The following is a 14,942-nucleotide window of genomic DNA, read 5'->3' on the forward strand; positions in this document are numbered from 1 at the left end:
AAATGTGAATGCGATTTTCTTTTCTTTTTTTTTGCGATAAGGTTTGGTATCGGCTTAGGCGGAAAACGCAAATGGAGACTGAGGACGATGATATTACGTTATTTTTATTCAATTTTTAATGTTCCGCATCATCTCTGCCTATGCCTTGGGTTGAATCGGTTAATGACAGCAGCGTAAAAAAAAGAAAAGAAAAAAGAGGAGTTTGATTTCCCATTATTCTTTTTCCTTTTCCCCCCTGCCAACCTGTGATCACATACAAACTGTAATCCACCAATTCCATCCTGGGTGTCCCACTTAGGGTCATCAGTGATCAGATTCTTTTTTGTAATTTTTTTTCCTTTTATTTAAGTACCACACATTATTTACAACACTAACACTGCTTACAATACTAACATTATTTACAAAACTAAATTTGTAACAATGCATAACACTACTTACAATATAGTAACATTAGTTACAATACTAACTATAAACACAACACTTATGTTAGTTATGCTAGTTATTTTTATAATAAACATAATTTTAATCAGTGATCAGATGACCAAATAAAACAAATTAATGGCACGTGATTCCGACGCATAAGTTAGAATACACATCGTTCTAACGTAGAAAATATTTTTAGTCGAACCTTACTTGGTTTCCTTCAGGATAACTTGTCCACAAACCTTGCATGTACATTTTCTGATTTAGTCTTGTCCAGTACGCTGACGAAATGAAGACCGCGTAAGTTAAAACGCCCAAGAGTTCCGTAAACATGACCCACGGTTATTTTAAGATTCCACTCGGAGCTGTGATTGGATAAAATAATGGTATCCTAGCAACATTAGAAACGATGACCTGGCTTAAGAGTGAGTAAATTTTTTTAAAATGGCGACAGTAAGCAGCTGTTGATCGAAGGGAAACAGGGATTATATGTGCAGACAGAAGTGAAATCAAAGACACGGGACAATACATCAAACGGTAACATGATCATTTTATTCAAATGTCGGTAAAAATCAGCTTTATGCTCCAGACAACACTACTCGAGCAGTCGGTACAAATGTTGTTTACTGTTCGTGGTTCCATATGACACAATGTGTTCAATATTTGGTCAATTTGTATGAAAGTTGCACCGCCATAGGATCTTGAAAATATCTGCACATTGAATGCTCCTTCTCGCACTTCTCCGTCCCCTCCTATATGAGTTTTGATTTTACACCCCTCCAAGCGTTTCGAAACTTTTTCTCTTTAAAAGTTTAGATCCAAGTTGCCAAAGTTAATATCCCGACCGACAACAAGGAAGATTTTATAAAAGCTAATGAAGCTATAATTTAGGAGCATACCCTCTTGTCTTTATTCGTTCTGGACGATTCTCAATCTAATCTGTGATATCCCGCATGCCTGCTGGTGCAATTCATAGCAAACCTCAGAAAATGCTTTTCAAGTGGGATATCACAGACTTCGAGTCTCGAAAAATGCCGCATTTCTCTAGGGAAGTAACTAAAGGGCTAAATACTAAGCGGGTTCCGCAACCCGGCTTTAACAGATAGGATGGGGAAGGATTAAATACAATGTAAAGACTCAACCAAAATTAATTGTGGCCTTGACGGACAATTCTAGAGCTCACACCCGACAGAGCAATTTATATTACTATCGAGGCAGCACCCTGATTCAGTTGTTTTAATTAACTGCTAAATCATTATCGTCCAAATTTTTTTACCCATTGCTCGTGTCAATTTTTTTGGCGGCTCTATTAAAAACCGAGAAGAATCTGCTCGCAGTGTTTACATTATGTCCACACTTTATTTGCTGACGTGTAAATCATTCTCCTATGCTCATTGATCGAAGCGCTTTGAAGAAGGACAATTTTTCTTAAATCGAAATTCCAAGAAATTAGGAAAAAATGGAGGAACGAAACTTGCCTTCTTTAAAATACCACCAACAAGTTGTTTATTTGAATATTTGGGTCATAACTGCGCTGATCATTACACATTCATATAATTAAATATTCGTATAATTTGAAAACGTTATTCAATAATGAATGTGAAATGTTCAGTGAGTTATGACACAAATATTTAAATAAACAACAGCTTTTCGAAGTCACGTTTTCTTTTTAATCTTCGGTATTAAAATAGCTTTTATGTATTAGGACACACAGTCTTTTAAAGGACATTACCAAATAACCCGCTGTTGATTAAGGCCGATGATCGAGAGTCAAAGATAGTAGAGAGAATATGAATTTGATCTTTTTTGAGTCAAATGGCGGGTTTGAAAATAAAGCAGAAATGGAAGAAGACACTGTATTGGACAAAAACGCTGAGTATATGTAAACGTTTTGGACCAATAATACCGCATGTTAGAATATATTTTTATTTTCACAAACTCGAAATGACGAGAACCTCATTATACATACAATGCATAACAGAAATTACTTTGCTTCGGTTTCAAGCATCACTAAATGACGAATGGAAGTTTCCGGTGTGAGTTTATCACAGTTTTCTTGTAATTTGTGTATTCTTTACAAGTTAAGATGTTAGATCGTTGATTAATTATCTTTTTCTCTCTCACCATTTATAGATTTGTTTACCCTGACTGAAAAACGTCATGCAGCTGACAGAGTCACTTGAAAGGTGAAACAATTTATCAACGATGCTAGATGACAATGCATTCAACTGAAGTTTGCCGTCAGTCAAAAATTACAATTATAGCCTTTCTGTATAAGAGCAAATGTATCATAGATAGGAACATGGTCCGCTCAACAGTCCATAATATGATATGCGTCGTAAGATGAAGGAATAATTGACAATTTATTAATCAAGTCTTGACGAAATTTTTTTCTGTTTCGTTTTAGGACTAATTGTGAATTTTTTGAATTTTTGGCTTGAAATTTTATTGCATTTTTCGCTTTCAGTTCGGTGTCCAGTTTGGTGATAATTCTATGCATTTGACTAAACTTTCAAAAATATATTTTTTTATCGCTACGTCTTTGCCAAATTTTCGCTGTTTGGATTAATATTTGTCATGTTAGTCAAGTTTTCGCTGTTTTTTTTTTTAAGGAGCAAAAAATTTCTCCCCCTCCCCCACGTCCACCTTTGAAACAAAATGTTTTGTTATGTACAGAGAAAGAAATCAAAACTCGGGGGAGAAAGGAGTATGTTTGTTTTTTATGTTTTTGTGTACAGTAGAGCCAGTCGTACGCCATGCCACTGAAATTACTGCAAATGAAATGACAGACTTTCTTTTCATTCAAGTTCAAACTTCGCCAGGGAATTGCATCTCCTACACTGACATCTTGTAAGCTTTTGCTCTTCCGTTAAGGTTACCCGGCCTCGCATTTAAGCGATGTAGCGCGTCCGATTTAAACTGTAGATACCTAAACCCCTATATCAAATTAAAGCTTATAGATCTGGCTATTAAAACTATACCAAGAATTGTGAAATAAAATGAATTGTCGAACTTTTCACGACCTCCAAATGCGATCGTCCGAATCACCTTTTTATAGCGACAAGTCAAAGCGAATTTTGTTAATTTAATTTGCTCCTCAGTTTTCGGACCCAAAGCGCTAAAAAACGTGTCTACGTTTTGCCATATTCAACCGCAATGAAAAGTTATAAAGCATTTTCGAAATAGGAAAATATGTGTAGTAATCGTACAAAAATCGCTCTCGGAGAAATAATATTTCGAAACAAAAAATTCACAGACACGTTTTTGTTGTTTATATGTTAAACTAGCTACTGTCCAAATTTGAAGGCAAACGAACAAATTCCTTTTGAATTTCAGCACTTTGAAGTGGCCCCACCAAGTGAAAAAATTGATTCGAGAAAACATCGCTAAAAATTCGGCAATTCATTTTATTTCAAAATTCTTGTTTTAGTTTAATAGCCAGCTCTATAAGCTTTAGTTTGATATAAGGGTTCAGATATCTACAGTTCAAACCGGACGTGCTACATCGCTTGGCCGCGAGACACCTCTGAAGACACCTCTGAAGGTATAGGGTAACCTTAATCCTTTTTGTTCTTAAATTTTTCTGTATTCTTACTTTGAAAAGAACTGATAAATCGCAAGAGGAGTTTTCGGTCATTTATCACACTTGGTTTGTCAGATCGCTTAGTTCGTAAATATTATTCACCATTTTGATGGGCTGACGTGCCCGTTTCTGAACTGAGCCAAGCTCTGTCTTTTGCCACCAAAATACAGATCGCGCATCGCCTAAGAGAACTGAATTGCGACTTTGAGCCATCTCAATCCTTTAATTTCTTTGTCATTTAGCACACAATTTAGGTTGAAAAATTACTCTGGGAAAATATAGCTATAAAATAAGAAAATACTGTTATTAAATCGTTTTCTAACTTGCAAAGTTTTGGTGATTAATATACGCATATCCAAGGTTTTAATGTTTGTTTGGATGCGCGTGTTAATGACATGAAAATGCTTTGAAGTTTTCTGCTTGAGAATTTTAAGTTTTCTTCACGAGGCTTAACTTAAATATCGAAGAAGGTTTAACACGCGAAAATTTTGCCGCCAATTTTGCAACACTAAGAAAGATCTTAATCGGAGTAGAATTTGTGTCCGCGTTGAAAACGTATGAGTTGAATTGTGTTATTTACTGGGCTTATACCTACATAGGACTCAAGCATTGCAGTCGAGAAATGGACTCCATAATTCGATGTTGGTTAATTTAATTGGAATAATAACTAATGTTGTAGCTGATTGTGTTGACGAGTAAACCAAACTTTTAACATGGACCAAAATACAGTAACTCGCTAGACTGTAATACAAAAACTTAATTTCACTTACCTCTCAAATACAAATTTAAGAAAATATATCTGTTGCACCCGTTTAAATTTATTTTAAATCCTTTCCTTCATGAGCTATGTAGCTGCCCTTTAATGCCATGAACTACTTAATTTCCCTTCATGATTTAATAACTGGAGCCTTTCATTTAATGAGTCAGCTGGTTTTTGTCAGCAGGCGCCCTTACTGCGTAATTACCAATTTTTGTATATTTTGTGTTTGTGTGCTGTAAGAGCTGGTTAAAAAGTGATGGTTTGCAGCTTATTAAATTATTTATTCTCTCCTGGCTATACAAAAAAAAACCCTTTTGAGGGATAAGAATAGACCGTCTCCTCATAAGGTTGAATTCTACTTTGTTTTTGCAGTAATTATAAGATGTGGTGTAGAGGGTTATGTAGTTAACGTCATTGTACTCAACATTTGTAATAAAAAAATAAAATTGGATTCATACGGAAAGAAGGAGATTGCGAAGTCAAAGATTCGAAGTCTTAGAACACCAACTCATTCAACTACACAGGACTTTTAAGTTTCAAGCGCCTTATTTTATTATACTATTCAGTCACTTACAATTTTAAAGTTAGGGCTGTTTAGGATTGGATATATTTTGGCGAATAACTGCGGAATATTTAGTCTCGAGATTTTTAGCCTTGGGCAAACTTTAGGTAGACTGTCTCAGGAAACTTAGTTTTCGTTTGACACGATATTGCATAGTCATTTTGTATTTCAGTGATTCCAACGGTCTTTTATGAGAGATTTTTATAAATCTTTGTATTTATTAGGAATATTGCTTTATTTTTTTTTCAATTCAAAGAGAAAGTATGACTTGCCTCGGACATACAGGAAGCAGAGGAAAGCAAAACAAAAAAGGAAAACGCCGGATTCCATTGGACGAAACCGCGGCTAAACAAATCGTTCTGCTGAGCGAATAGGATTGCTTGTTAGAATGTGTAAGTTGTTTCCCAAACTGGTTCTCGCGAGAACTCAAATAAACAAAGCAACGCGACGGAAGATTTTGGTCAACATGAAAAAATTTACCAATCCTGAAGACTGCATGACAAGAAGGAACCAAAAGCGATAGGCAAGAAGGTGCAAGACAACTGCTATCTTATTATTTCGGTGTGGTTTCTTTTTTCTTTCTGATTTTCTTTTACCTTTTTCAGTTTCAGTTTGTTGTTTTCGCCAATCAAGCCGGCTTCTCTGTTTCTTCAAAGGTAGGTTTTACTTTAAATTTGGTATATAAAAAACGAATTATTCTCGTCAAATAACTGATGAAGAGTCTTAAATATCGACCGATCGACAGAAAAAACGTCCAGAACTTAATATATAAGCATTTAGCGAAAAAAGAGTTTGAATCGTGTTTCTTTGAATGCTGTAAACATTTCAATTCACGTTTCAGATATTTACAGAGAAAAGTCCAAATCTCATGATGCTGAAATGTGATCCGGCTTTATCGTAGAAAAATTTGTTCTATTACTACACACTGATTCCTTTAATTTATTTACGCTGCATGGACACTATGTAGACTACCTTTGACCGACTGCTAGTTTTCAAGTAATCTACTTTAGGGAATTATCTCATTCCGTATGCAGATTTATCAGTAAAGAAATGAAAAGGGCCAAAGGTTAGGAAAATATATCGAATTGTTTCAAGCACTAGTTCAGTTTCACTTGAAAAGCTCACAGGAAAAAGATTACCTCCCGGCGGCTTTCGTTTTCTTTCCTAATTTTACACTGTAAAACAACCGAAAAGGTTTCTTATGACTCGCGCCTATTTACGCTAACGTGTCAAACAGGACTTATTTGTACTTAACATTCCGGTAACTGGAGAAGAAACTGTTTTATTGTCGTATATGCACCTCCAGGCTGAAGACATTAGTATAACGAGTATTTAAGGCTGGTGTAGACGGACTATGCCGAATGATAAGAATCAAGCAAAAGGAAAACAACCAGCCAAGCCCTTGTTGGCCTTCACCTGCCTTCAATTAAGATTTATGATGTAAAGAGCGACTTAAAGGGGCTGCAATTTTTTTAGATTACTATAGTCGATGCAAGCAATTTCATTTTGCTATTGACCAGTTTATTCCCAACAAAAATGAAAATATATATCAAACGAGACTAACACAAATTTACAAGTGAATTTAGGATAGGATATGTGGAACAGATGAAAACAGAATTGAAGACGCTATTCCATTGGACAGAACAGTAACAAAACAAACGATTATAGCCAATAGCATTGCTTGTTAGAATCACCAGAGTTAGAATACATTGTGCATGTTGCTTCATAAACTTGTTCTGGCGAGAACCTCATTAAACAATGAAAAGAGCAAAAATAGACGTTCAATTTGGTGAACTAACAATGATATTCGTAAATACAACGACAAGAAGGATTGGCGGTGGTGACGTTGTATCGCTCATGTTTTAATTCTTTACTCGTTTTGTTGTTTCATTTGACACATTTTTCCTTGAGGTTAAAGATTTTCTCTCCGCTCCAGAGAAGTTCATTAAAAGCCCATTCTTATTTGTCGCAAAGGTGAGTGGCTTAACTATGTCACTATAAGTGCGGATGCAGTTTTTCTCAAAAACAGAATGTCCTCAAATGTCGCTGTATATTTTCACTTTCTGTGAGTCTAGAGCTTTTGTATTTTTGTAAAATAAAAAGCCAGATAATTCTCTGATCAGGTCAACACTCTTTAGTTCCTAGCCGTAGCGTTTTTCGCTCGGTCAATACTAGTTCACTGGATCCTCTGAAAACTCTCAATATTAAAATCCTCATTTTTCATCAAAGCACGTTTTTGAGGTTCATTATCGCCAAACATTTTATACTCATTTTAGGGTTGTTTGTGAATTTTGCTTTTTGAAATCACAAAAGTGCTGCTTGAATTAACGCAGATATTACTAGACCATCAACAGTGGAAATCTAATTCCTTTCCTTTTCGAATGAGCAAGTGCAGTGTGTGTCATTAAAAATCCGAACAAAGGTCAGCTAGCATTTTCGTAAAACCAACAACAGCCTGTAAATTTGGGGAATAAATTAAAATTCCTAAAACTTTCTGCTAAAGCATCCAACAGAATAAATATGCATTAACTTAAACAAAGATGTCTTTCAAAGGCCACAAAACGATTAGGAACACAAGAAACAGGTTTTTTTTCTTTAATGTTATCTAAGGGTGCCCCTATCTTTTGTTTTGCTACGTTTCTCAGTTCAACAAAACAAACTAAAAGCTAACATCCGACAAAAATTACTTTCTTCATAATTTGGAATAAATTTCCTTTGATAGCAACACTGCCTTTACTATTTGTGTTACGTTCAAAATTCGTGTATTTTAACGTGTAACTAATCAAAACAAAATGACAGGGTTCACTGATTTCATTGGATAATTCCGCAGGATATCTAACCAATAGGAATCCTTGTTTTACAGGTTAATTCAGATTTCACGTTTTAACGTGCTAACTTGTCAAAAGAAAACAAACCAAAGAGATAATATCATTGGTCAATTTAGAATGATCTAACCAATGAAGCCAAACGTGTTTATACGTGAAGCTTGCTTGACGTAGATAAAAGTCGTGTATCAGCGGAAGGGTTTTCATTCTTCTGCAGTTGATTGCAGCGAAAGTAGCAAAGGTTGGTACTTTTTTTTATTAACTAACTGAGCTAGTTTACCGGTGAGCGGATGGTGTGTCACACTATCCATAACTGTAAAGCCAAAACTGGACTTAAACTGCAATGAAACCTTCAGAGTCGTGGCTAGAAAATACAAACTGAGAATAATACTAGCAAATCAGTAGAACAAAAGGGTAATGTGAAAATTTGCAATTTAAAATGAGGATAGGTGCAAGCGGAATATAGCTTCTTTAGTTTACTTACAAAATAAAATTTCGGTTTCCTTTCAGTTTGGAACATGTAGCTAGAACTTGCACATCACCAAAGTAAGTTGAAATAAGAATCGATTAAGACATAATTTTTCTGGTTTCTCTAATAATTTTGATGCGTGGGACAATGTTTAATGTATTTTTAAAAAGAGACCAGCAGCTTAACAGTAAAACTGACTTGTCCTCGACGGGAATAGCCACCAAACTAATGATTGTAATAGAAGATTCTATGCAGTAAACGTGGGTCGTTATTTTTATATATCCAAATCCACAGGTGGAAAGATAAACCCAAGATATAGAGATGAATACACTGCTGACCATACCACTATGTGTACTGATGTCGCTGCTTATCACTTCGAGTTCTGCGAATGACAACAGTAGCAACAGCAAATCACGTGACAACAAGGTGAAGTCAATTAAATGCCAAGATATTGGATGTTTGTTTCTTACGCAAGATCCATAGACTATCCATGGCTGCTATTTATTTACTCGTTTACTAGTTCTGTTTTTGCCTCCCTTTTTGGTTCCCTTAAGTCTGCCGAGGACTGGAGCTCTGAGGGAATGTTTGAATTTCGAAACTGTTTGGGGAAAATAGTTTATACAATGTTCGTGTAATGAATAAATAGTTCAACTATTTTAATGCGGAAATTTACAAAACAATATCCTGGTAACTTTTGTTTTTCTGTTTTGTTATGACGTTATGAGTGCGACGTTTTTCTTCGAAGATGAACATAGGAAGGAATTATTACTTGAGTAACGCCCATCGCTCTACTAACGCTTTGTTTACTCTTCACATAGCAGACGCCATCTTATGGTTCTTGTGGTCACAACGCTTGTTTTTGCGCACCAGGGATTCCAGGCATGCCAGGAAGCTCTGGACCCGCGGGACCAGCAGGTGCTGCGGGATCACCCGGCAGTCATGGACCTGAAGGAGCCATGGGCCCGCGAGGAATCAAGGGAGATGAAGGTCCTCGTGGAAGACAAGGCCTTAAGGGCCCCGAGGGACCTCAAGGATCCTCAGGTCCCGCAGGTCCACCCGGCAACAAAGGCGATACGGGGACTCGTGGAAGACAAGGCCCTCAGGGTCCCAAGGGACCCAAGGGACCTTCCGGACCAACAGGTTCTCCTGGAAACAAGGGTGATACAGGTGCTCGTGGACGTCAAGGTCCCCCAGGCCTCAAGGGTCCTCCAGGGGCTTCGACACGTAACTGGAAACAGTGCGCCTTTATGAATTTGAATGATGGAAAAGACTCTGGCTTGATCAAAGCAAGTACTGAGCTAGCAACTCCAATAACGACAAGCCTTAACTAACTGTGAATTTTTATAAAACTGTTCAATTGAGGCCTTAAACTGCTGTTTAAAAGTAAAACTAAAATCCAAGCTTGGATTTTAGTTTTTACTTTTAAACAGCAGTTTAAGGCCTCAATTGAACAGTTTTATATATTTTTAACCATGCTGATGAAGGACAACATAAACAGATTATTTAACTGTGAATTGTTTCAGAATTTATTAAGATTTTAAGGAAGATGAAGAAACGGAATTCTTCCATGTGAATTTGGAAACTTGCAGTATATGAGGTTCGAAATTTGTGATCCTTATTATCGTGTGTATTTTCTATGGTTATACTGGGCAACCATCACTTATTCTTGTTACATTACGATTCATTATAATTGGATTTAGTTAACTTTTTCTCTCTTTTTTTTTTTTCATTTATTTACTGATGTTTTTTTTCCTCTCATAGGAATGTATTTTCAAGAAAATGTCGGACAAAACAGCGCTGCGTGTCTATTGGGCCGGCAATCTTCGTCTCTATGGCTGCCACGCATGCTGCAGGCGATGGTATTTCACCTTTAACGGTGCAGAGTGCTCGAACCCGGCAGCCATTGATGGTGTGGTCTACATGATCCATGGCCGCAAAAAGGATTTGCACCGCCCACGTCACATTGAAGGAGTTTGCGAGAAACTTCGCAAAGGCACCGTGCGCGTGGGATTCTGGGTCGGCAATTGTCGTGGTTACAGATCTGCTGACGCCTACACCGGCTGGAACTCAGCGTCTAGGATTTACGTGGAAGAGATTCCTCCCCCACAGGCTTAAACAGCAGATTTTGATTGACTTTACCATAGTTTAAGGTGCTTTAAGGGATTGGTGCAGGGTATAAGTTCGTTTTGTTCGATAGCAATGTAAAACAAGAAACATTCATATAAAGGGTGAATTAAATAAAGAAACAGAGTTTTTGTTTCAAAATGCGTTGAAGACAGTTTTGTAATTTGGCGGCCTTGCATTAGACTCGAATGTTCAGTGGTTTATCAACAGAGTTGATAACTAATAAAAAGGTATACTGGCCACCGTGAAGAGACTGTTCGAGTGCTGACGTTTCGAGCGTTAGCCTTTCGTCAGATTCGCTCTGAAGAAGAGCTAACGCTCGAAATGTCAGCATTCTAATCTCTTTACGGTGGCCAATTTACTTATAGTTATCAACTATGTTGATTTTAAAACCAAATGTTCGTTTCTACTTCCCCACCGATGCAGCGCCACAGTTTCTTTAGAAACTAACGCCATTATCTTAACATTGGACTGCTGCATTACCTCGGTATCAACATTTTTTTATTATTTTCATTTTGCTTTGTCTTTTTTTTTATCATATCTAAATTCAAGTAAAAATTCCGTAACAAACATTTTCGGAAGACGTTTTACATTGCAAGTCTTTTAAAAAATGAATCGCAGGAGTTGTAAAAGTGGTTCCAATCGCTGGAGGATTAATATTGTACCCAGATAAAAAAAAATATTAAATCCGATAAATCTTACTTAAACTGTGACGAAAGAATTCTCGAAAGTCACTATTTTGGCGATTATTTATTTTGTGTCATGTGTTTTCGCGCCAATAAATTGTTGGCCTTATTCTTGTGTGTGCGTAAAGTCTTGCTTTACATTTTTCTTTTTGCAAGTTAGCAGTATGCTAGCACCGAGAATAAGAACACAACACTTAATAAAATATGATAAAAGCAAAAATTATTTATTTCTCAAGGTCTTTCCAATTCCCCAATTTCATTGGGCGAATTCCTCATTTTGTTGATGGCCATCCACTGAGCTAGAGAGGTGGGGGGGGGGGAGTGGTACTAGCTTAAATTTCAAACGGGGAAGCTCCATCCTGAGCTTCCGGCCTTTAACCAAATTGAAAAGGATCCTTTTACGTAGAGCAAAACCTCGGTACCCCTCTCTTGTACCTTAAAGAAGAGCCAAAGACAAAATAATAATTCCAATATTATTGACATAGCAGGATCATCCACATGGCAGCAAGTGTGTATAATCTTTCTACTGTGATTTCTGCTGCCGATTATGTATAAAATTTATTTTAATAGCTAACCTTTCACACACACACTAAAAGGATGAAAAAATCACCCCTTCGGAAGGAACCTCCCATTCTCCCCACTCCCCACCTCGTTGTTAATAGTAGGTATCATAAACGTAGACATACCATCCCCTCATAGCATTGCCATAGTTACCTCTCGTTTTAAAGGTCTTCTTGTGAGGGTTCAATCCGAGAAATTTTTCCATGACAACCAAAATAGCTGTTTCATAGAAGCTAGAAAAATGAGAGGGAGATCCGCGACGTGTCTTCAACTAGGTTTTTGGCTGTTTGAAATAATTTCGCAAACGAGCATAATCTTTCTATTTCATTTAATTATCACACTGTTGCCACAGGAGACTCGTGGGAGCTAAGGCCATTAAACTAGGTTCATGGGACAAATATCCTGCATACTGCTTGGATTAGAATGTCATGTGTGGCATATGCGCGATGGAATAAATGTGATGGAATATTTAAGCCGGGTGAATAAATGAGAATGATGTCTATTATTCAGTAAGTGACACAGGCATACTCGGGCTTAAAATATTCCATCACATTTATTCCATCGCGCATATGCCACACATGACATTCCAATCCTAGCGGTATGTAGGATATTTGTCCCATGAACCTAGTTTAATGGCCGTAACTCCCACGAGTCTCCTGTGGCTCAGTGGTGGAGCATCCAAACTAGTAATCGGAAGGTCTTAGGTTCAACTCCTGATTGGAGCACTTGGACCTTTTTCCAAGTATGCCTGTATGTCTTACTAAATAATACATCATTTTATTTATTCACTTGGCTTAAAATATTCCATCACATTTATTCCAGCGTAATAGACTTTTATTGACTAAAGAAACAATTCTTAGGATACATCCCAGTTGTCAGGATACCAATTCCACTGTTTTGAGCTAGGATTCTAAAAATTCTCCAAACGACGATTTTCAATTTTTTAATATCATAATCTATTATGCCTGAAATAGGGCTAAACAAGTTTCTGGGGCTAGTTAAATTATTTAAACCCGACCTGTTGAAATAAGCCGCTTTGAGGCCTGTTTAGTTATGTTTTCCTGGAACATGGGCACCACAAATAAGAAAAAAAAAAAGCATAATATGAAAAACCTATGCAAAAGCTAAAGAACAGTTAAGGCCAGTTTTACGAACACCCCTCGGGAGTGGGGAGGGGGACCTGCCCAATACAGAGGGCTATAAGAGGAGGCTCCAGCCCGAAAAAGGGTGGGTGTCTTCCCACCATCATAATATGAGAAAGGGTAGCTAAATTTAAAATTGTAATATTTTTTAAACATTGCAAGCTAACATACTGTGAAATAAAAGGTAGCAAATTTAAAAACGCATGTATAAAAAGGGTAGGTAAAACTTAGCAGACGTTCCTGGCAAAAATAACAACTCAAAGTTACCTTGATTGCCGTCGGAAACAAATTAGGCTTTGGCTTAATTCGATCTGCAAGAAAGGGTACAAGGTTTGGTGTTATTTATGTGAAAGGGGTATTGCTTTATGAAAGGATAACTGAAGAGGCTGAACCTCCAGGGGACGCATCCCCGTATAAAAACTTTACTAAGAAAAAGCATTCCGCCCTCCCCCCCTGCCCATGCATTCTATCGGTAAAGTATAGAAATTCCTTTGGCTTGCCATTAGTAATTTTGACTGAAAGCAAAGTGCCATGCAACACAGTCGATGCACTGATGTAAACAAAAGGAGGAAATTATTGAGCTCCCGCAATACAAACGCAGCAGTTATGAAAGTGCAGCGAGGCATTTGCAACTGAATCACAGCCAGCGAGAGATGTATCAGTCTATGGAGCATCTCCACCAGAACTCACCTCTATACAGTGTTTTTTGGATCATTGCCATAAACGAGGGTACACCTCTTTCCCCGTTTCCATTTTAGATTGGTTGGAAAAGTCAGATAAGCGCTCTTTTTTTTAAACAAATTAAGCAAGGACAAAGATCACCCTTTATTTCAATTACTTCCTAGGATTAATCCAGCTACACTTAAACTTAGAAGGGAGGGTCAAACCTACTTTCCCATACTGCAATACTGAGCACTTTAAAATCTCTTTTATCAATAGACTTAGTTTTAATTATAATCTAGCTATTAGTAATTGATAGGCATTAAAATGTTAATTTTTGCGCCTTTGTTTTTTTATTCACTATGTAACACTTGATATGTATCTTTATCAGTGAAATAAAGATTATTATTATTGTTATTATTATAGGTAGTGTAAACTTCTGGATGCCCAGAACCTAAGCAAACGATGGTTGGCGGCAAACCGTAGCCAACCTCGCGAAGACTAAACCGTAGCAACTAATCACTAACTTCTAATCAAACCCCTAAATAAAATAAATAAAATATTTTCTCAAAATGATCCTACGCAATGAGCCGTCAAAATGGATTCATGCAATAAGATATATGGCTACTCCTTAGCCGGCTGTCTAGTTCAAGATCTTGACGGATTTTGCAATGCGGAGAAAGCTGCTTAAGACAGACTTTTAATTATTATTATTATTATTATTATTATTATTATTATTATTATTATTATTAAAGCTATTATTAGTATTAAAGCTCTATAACAACCGAAATACTATAGAGAACCAAAAGGCAAAATTATAGCTGTGCCATTGTATAGTACAGCATTGCAAATCTGAAGAGAAGTTGTTTAGAAAGCTAAAAGATCGCTCAAACTCGAGGAAAAAAAGTTATCCCGGATACGAAAAGTCACCCCTACGACGTAACGAGCGTATCAAAAGATTGCGTGATGAACCTTTGCGTTGGGCCATTTCAAGTTGCATTACATGAATGACTAATCGCTGCTGTCGTCACAAGCACCATCAAAGACAGAAACAAATGTGAGAATTCAGGGTGGACACAATTTCAACCGTGTCAACTGACCAGCCTTTACCTCCAGGCTGGGAAGCTAGATATGATACAATGCAAAC

At 36.9% G+C, this 14,942-nt stretch overlaps 1 protein-coding gene across 8 annotated transcripts; it reads left to right on the forward strand.

Moving 5' to 3' along the window:
- The first annotated feature begins 889 nt into the window (after positions 1 to 889).
- On the forward strand, positions 890 to 10,889 carry LOC146470920 (uncharacterized). Of its 8 annotated transcripts, XM_085121424.1 has the most exons (8): positions 890 to 960; positions 2,557 to 2,609; positions 5,585 to 5,720; positions 5,934 to 5,988; positions 7,240 to 7,302; positions 8,917 to 9,048; positions 9,441 to 9,908; positions 10,384 to 10,889. In XM_085121424.1, the coding sequence occupies exons 6-8, from the start codon at positions 8,944 to 8,946 to the stop codon at positions 10,735 to 10,737; spliced, it is 927 nt and encodes a 308-aa protein (XP_084977550.1). In that variant the 5' UTR covers positions 890 to 960; positions 2,557 to 2,609; positions 5,585 to 5,720; positions 5,934 to 5,988; positions 7,240 to 7,302; positions 8,917 to 8,943; the 3' UTR covers positions 10,738 to 10,889. The 8 variants fall into 8 exon arrangements, with proteins under 8 accessions (XP_084977550.1, XP_084977555.1, XP_084977551.1 ...); XM_085121427.1 differs by lacking the exons at positions 890 to 960; positions 2,557 to 2,609 and adding an exon at positions 8,664 to 8,699 and having other exon boundaries at positions 5,608 to 5,720; XM_085121425.1 differs by lacking the exons at positions 890 to 960; positions 5,585 to 5,720 and having other exon boundaries at positions 2,441 to 2,609.
- Positions 10,890 to 14,942: the final 4,053 nt, after the last annotated feature.

The sequence above is a fragment of the Pavona decussata genome, unplaced genomic scaffold (assembly GCF_977016875.1).
Source record: "Pavona decussata unplaced genomic scaffold, jaPavDecu1.1 SCAFFOLD_109, whole genome shotgun sequence".
Lineage (NCBI taxonomy): Eukaryota > Metazoa > Cnidaria > Anthozoa > Scleractinia > Agariciidae > Pavona > Pavona decussata.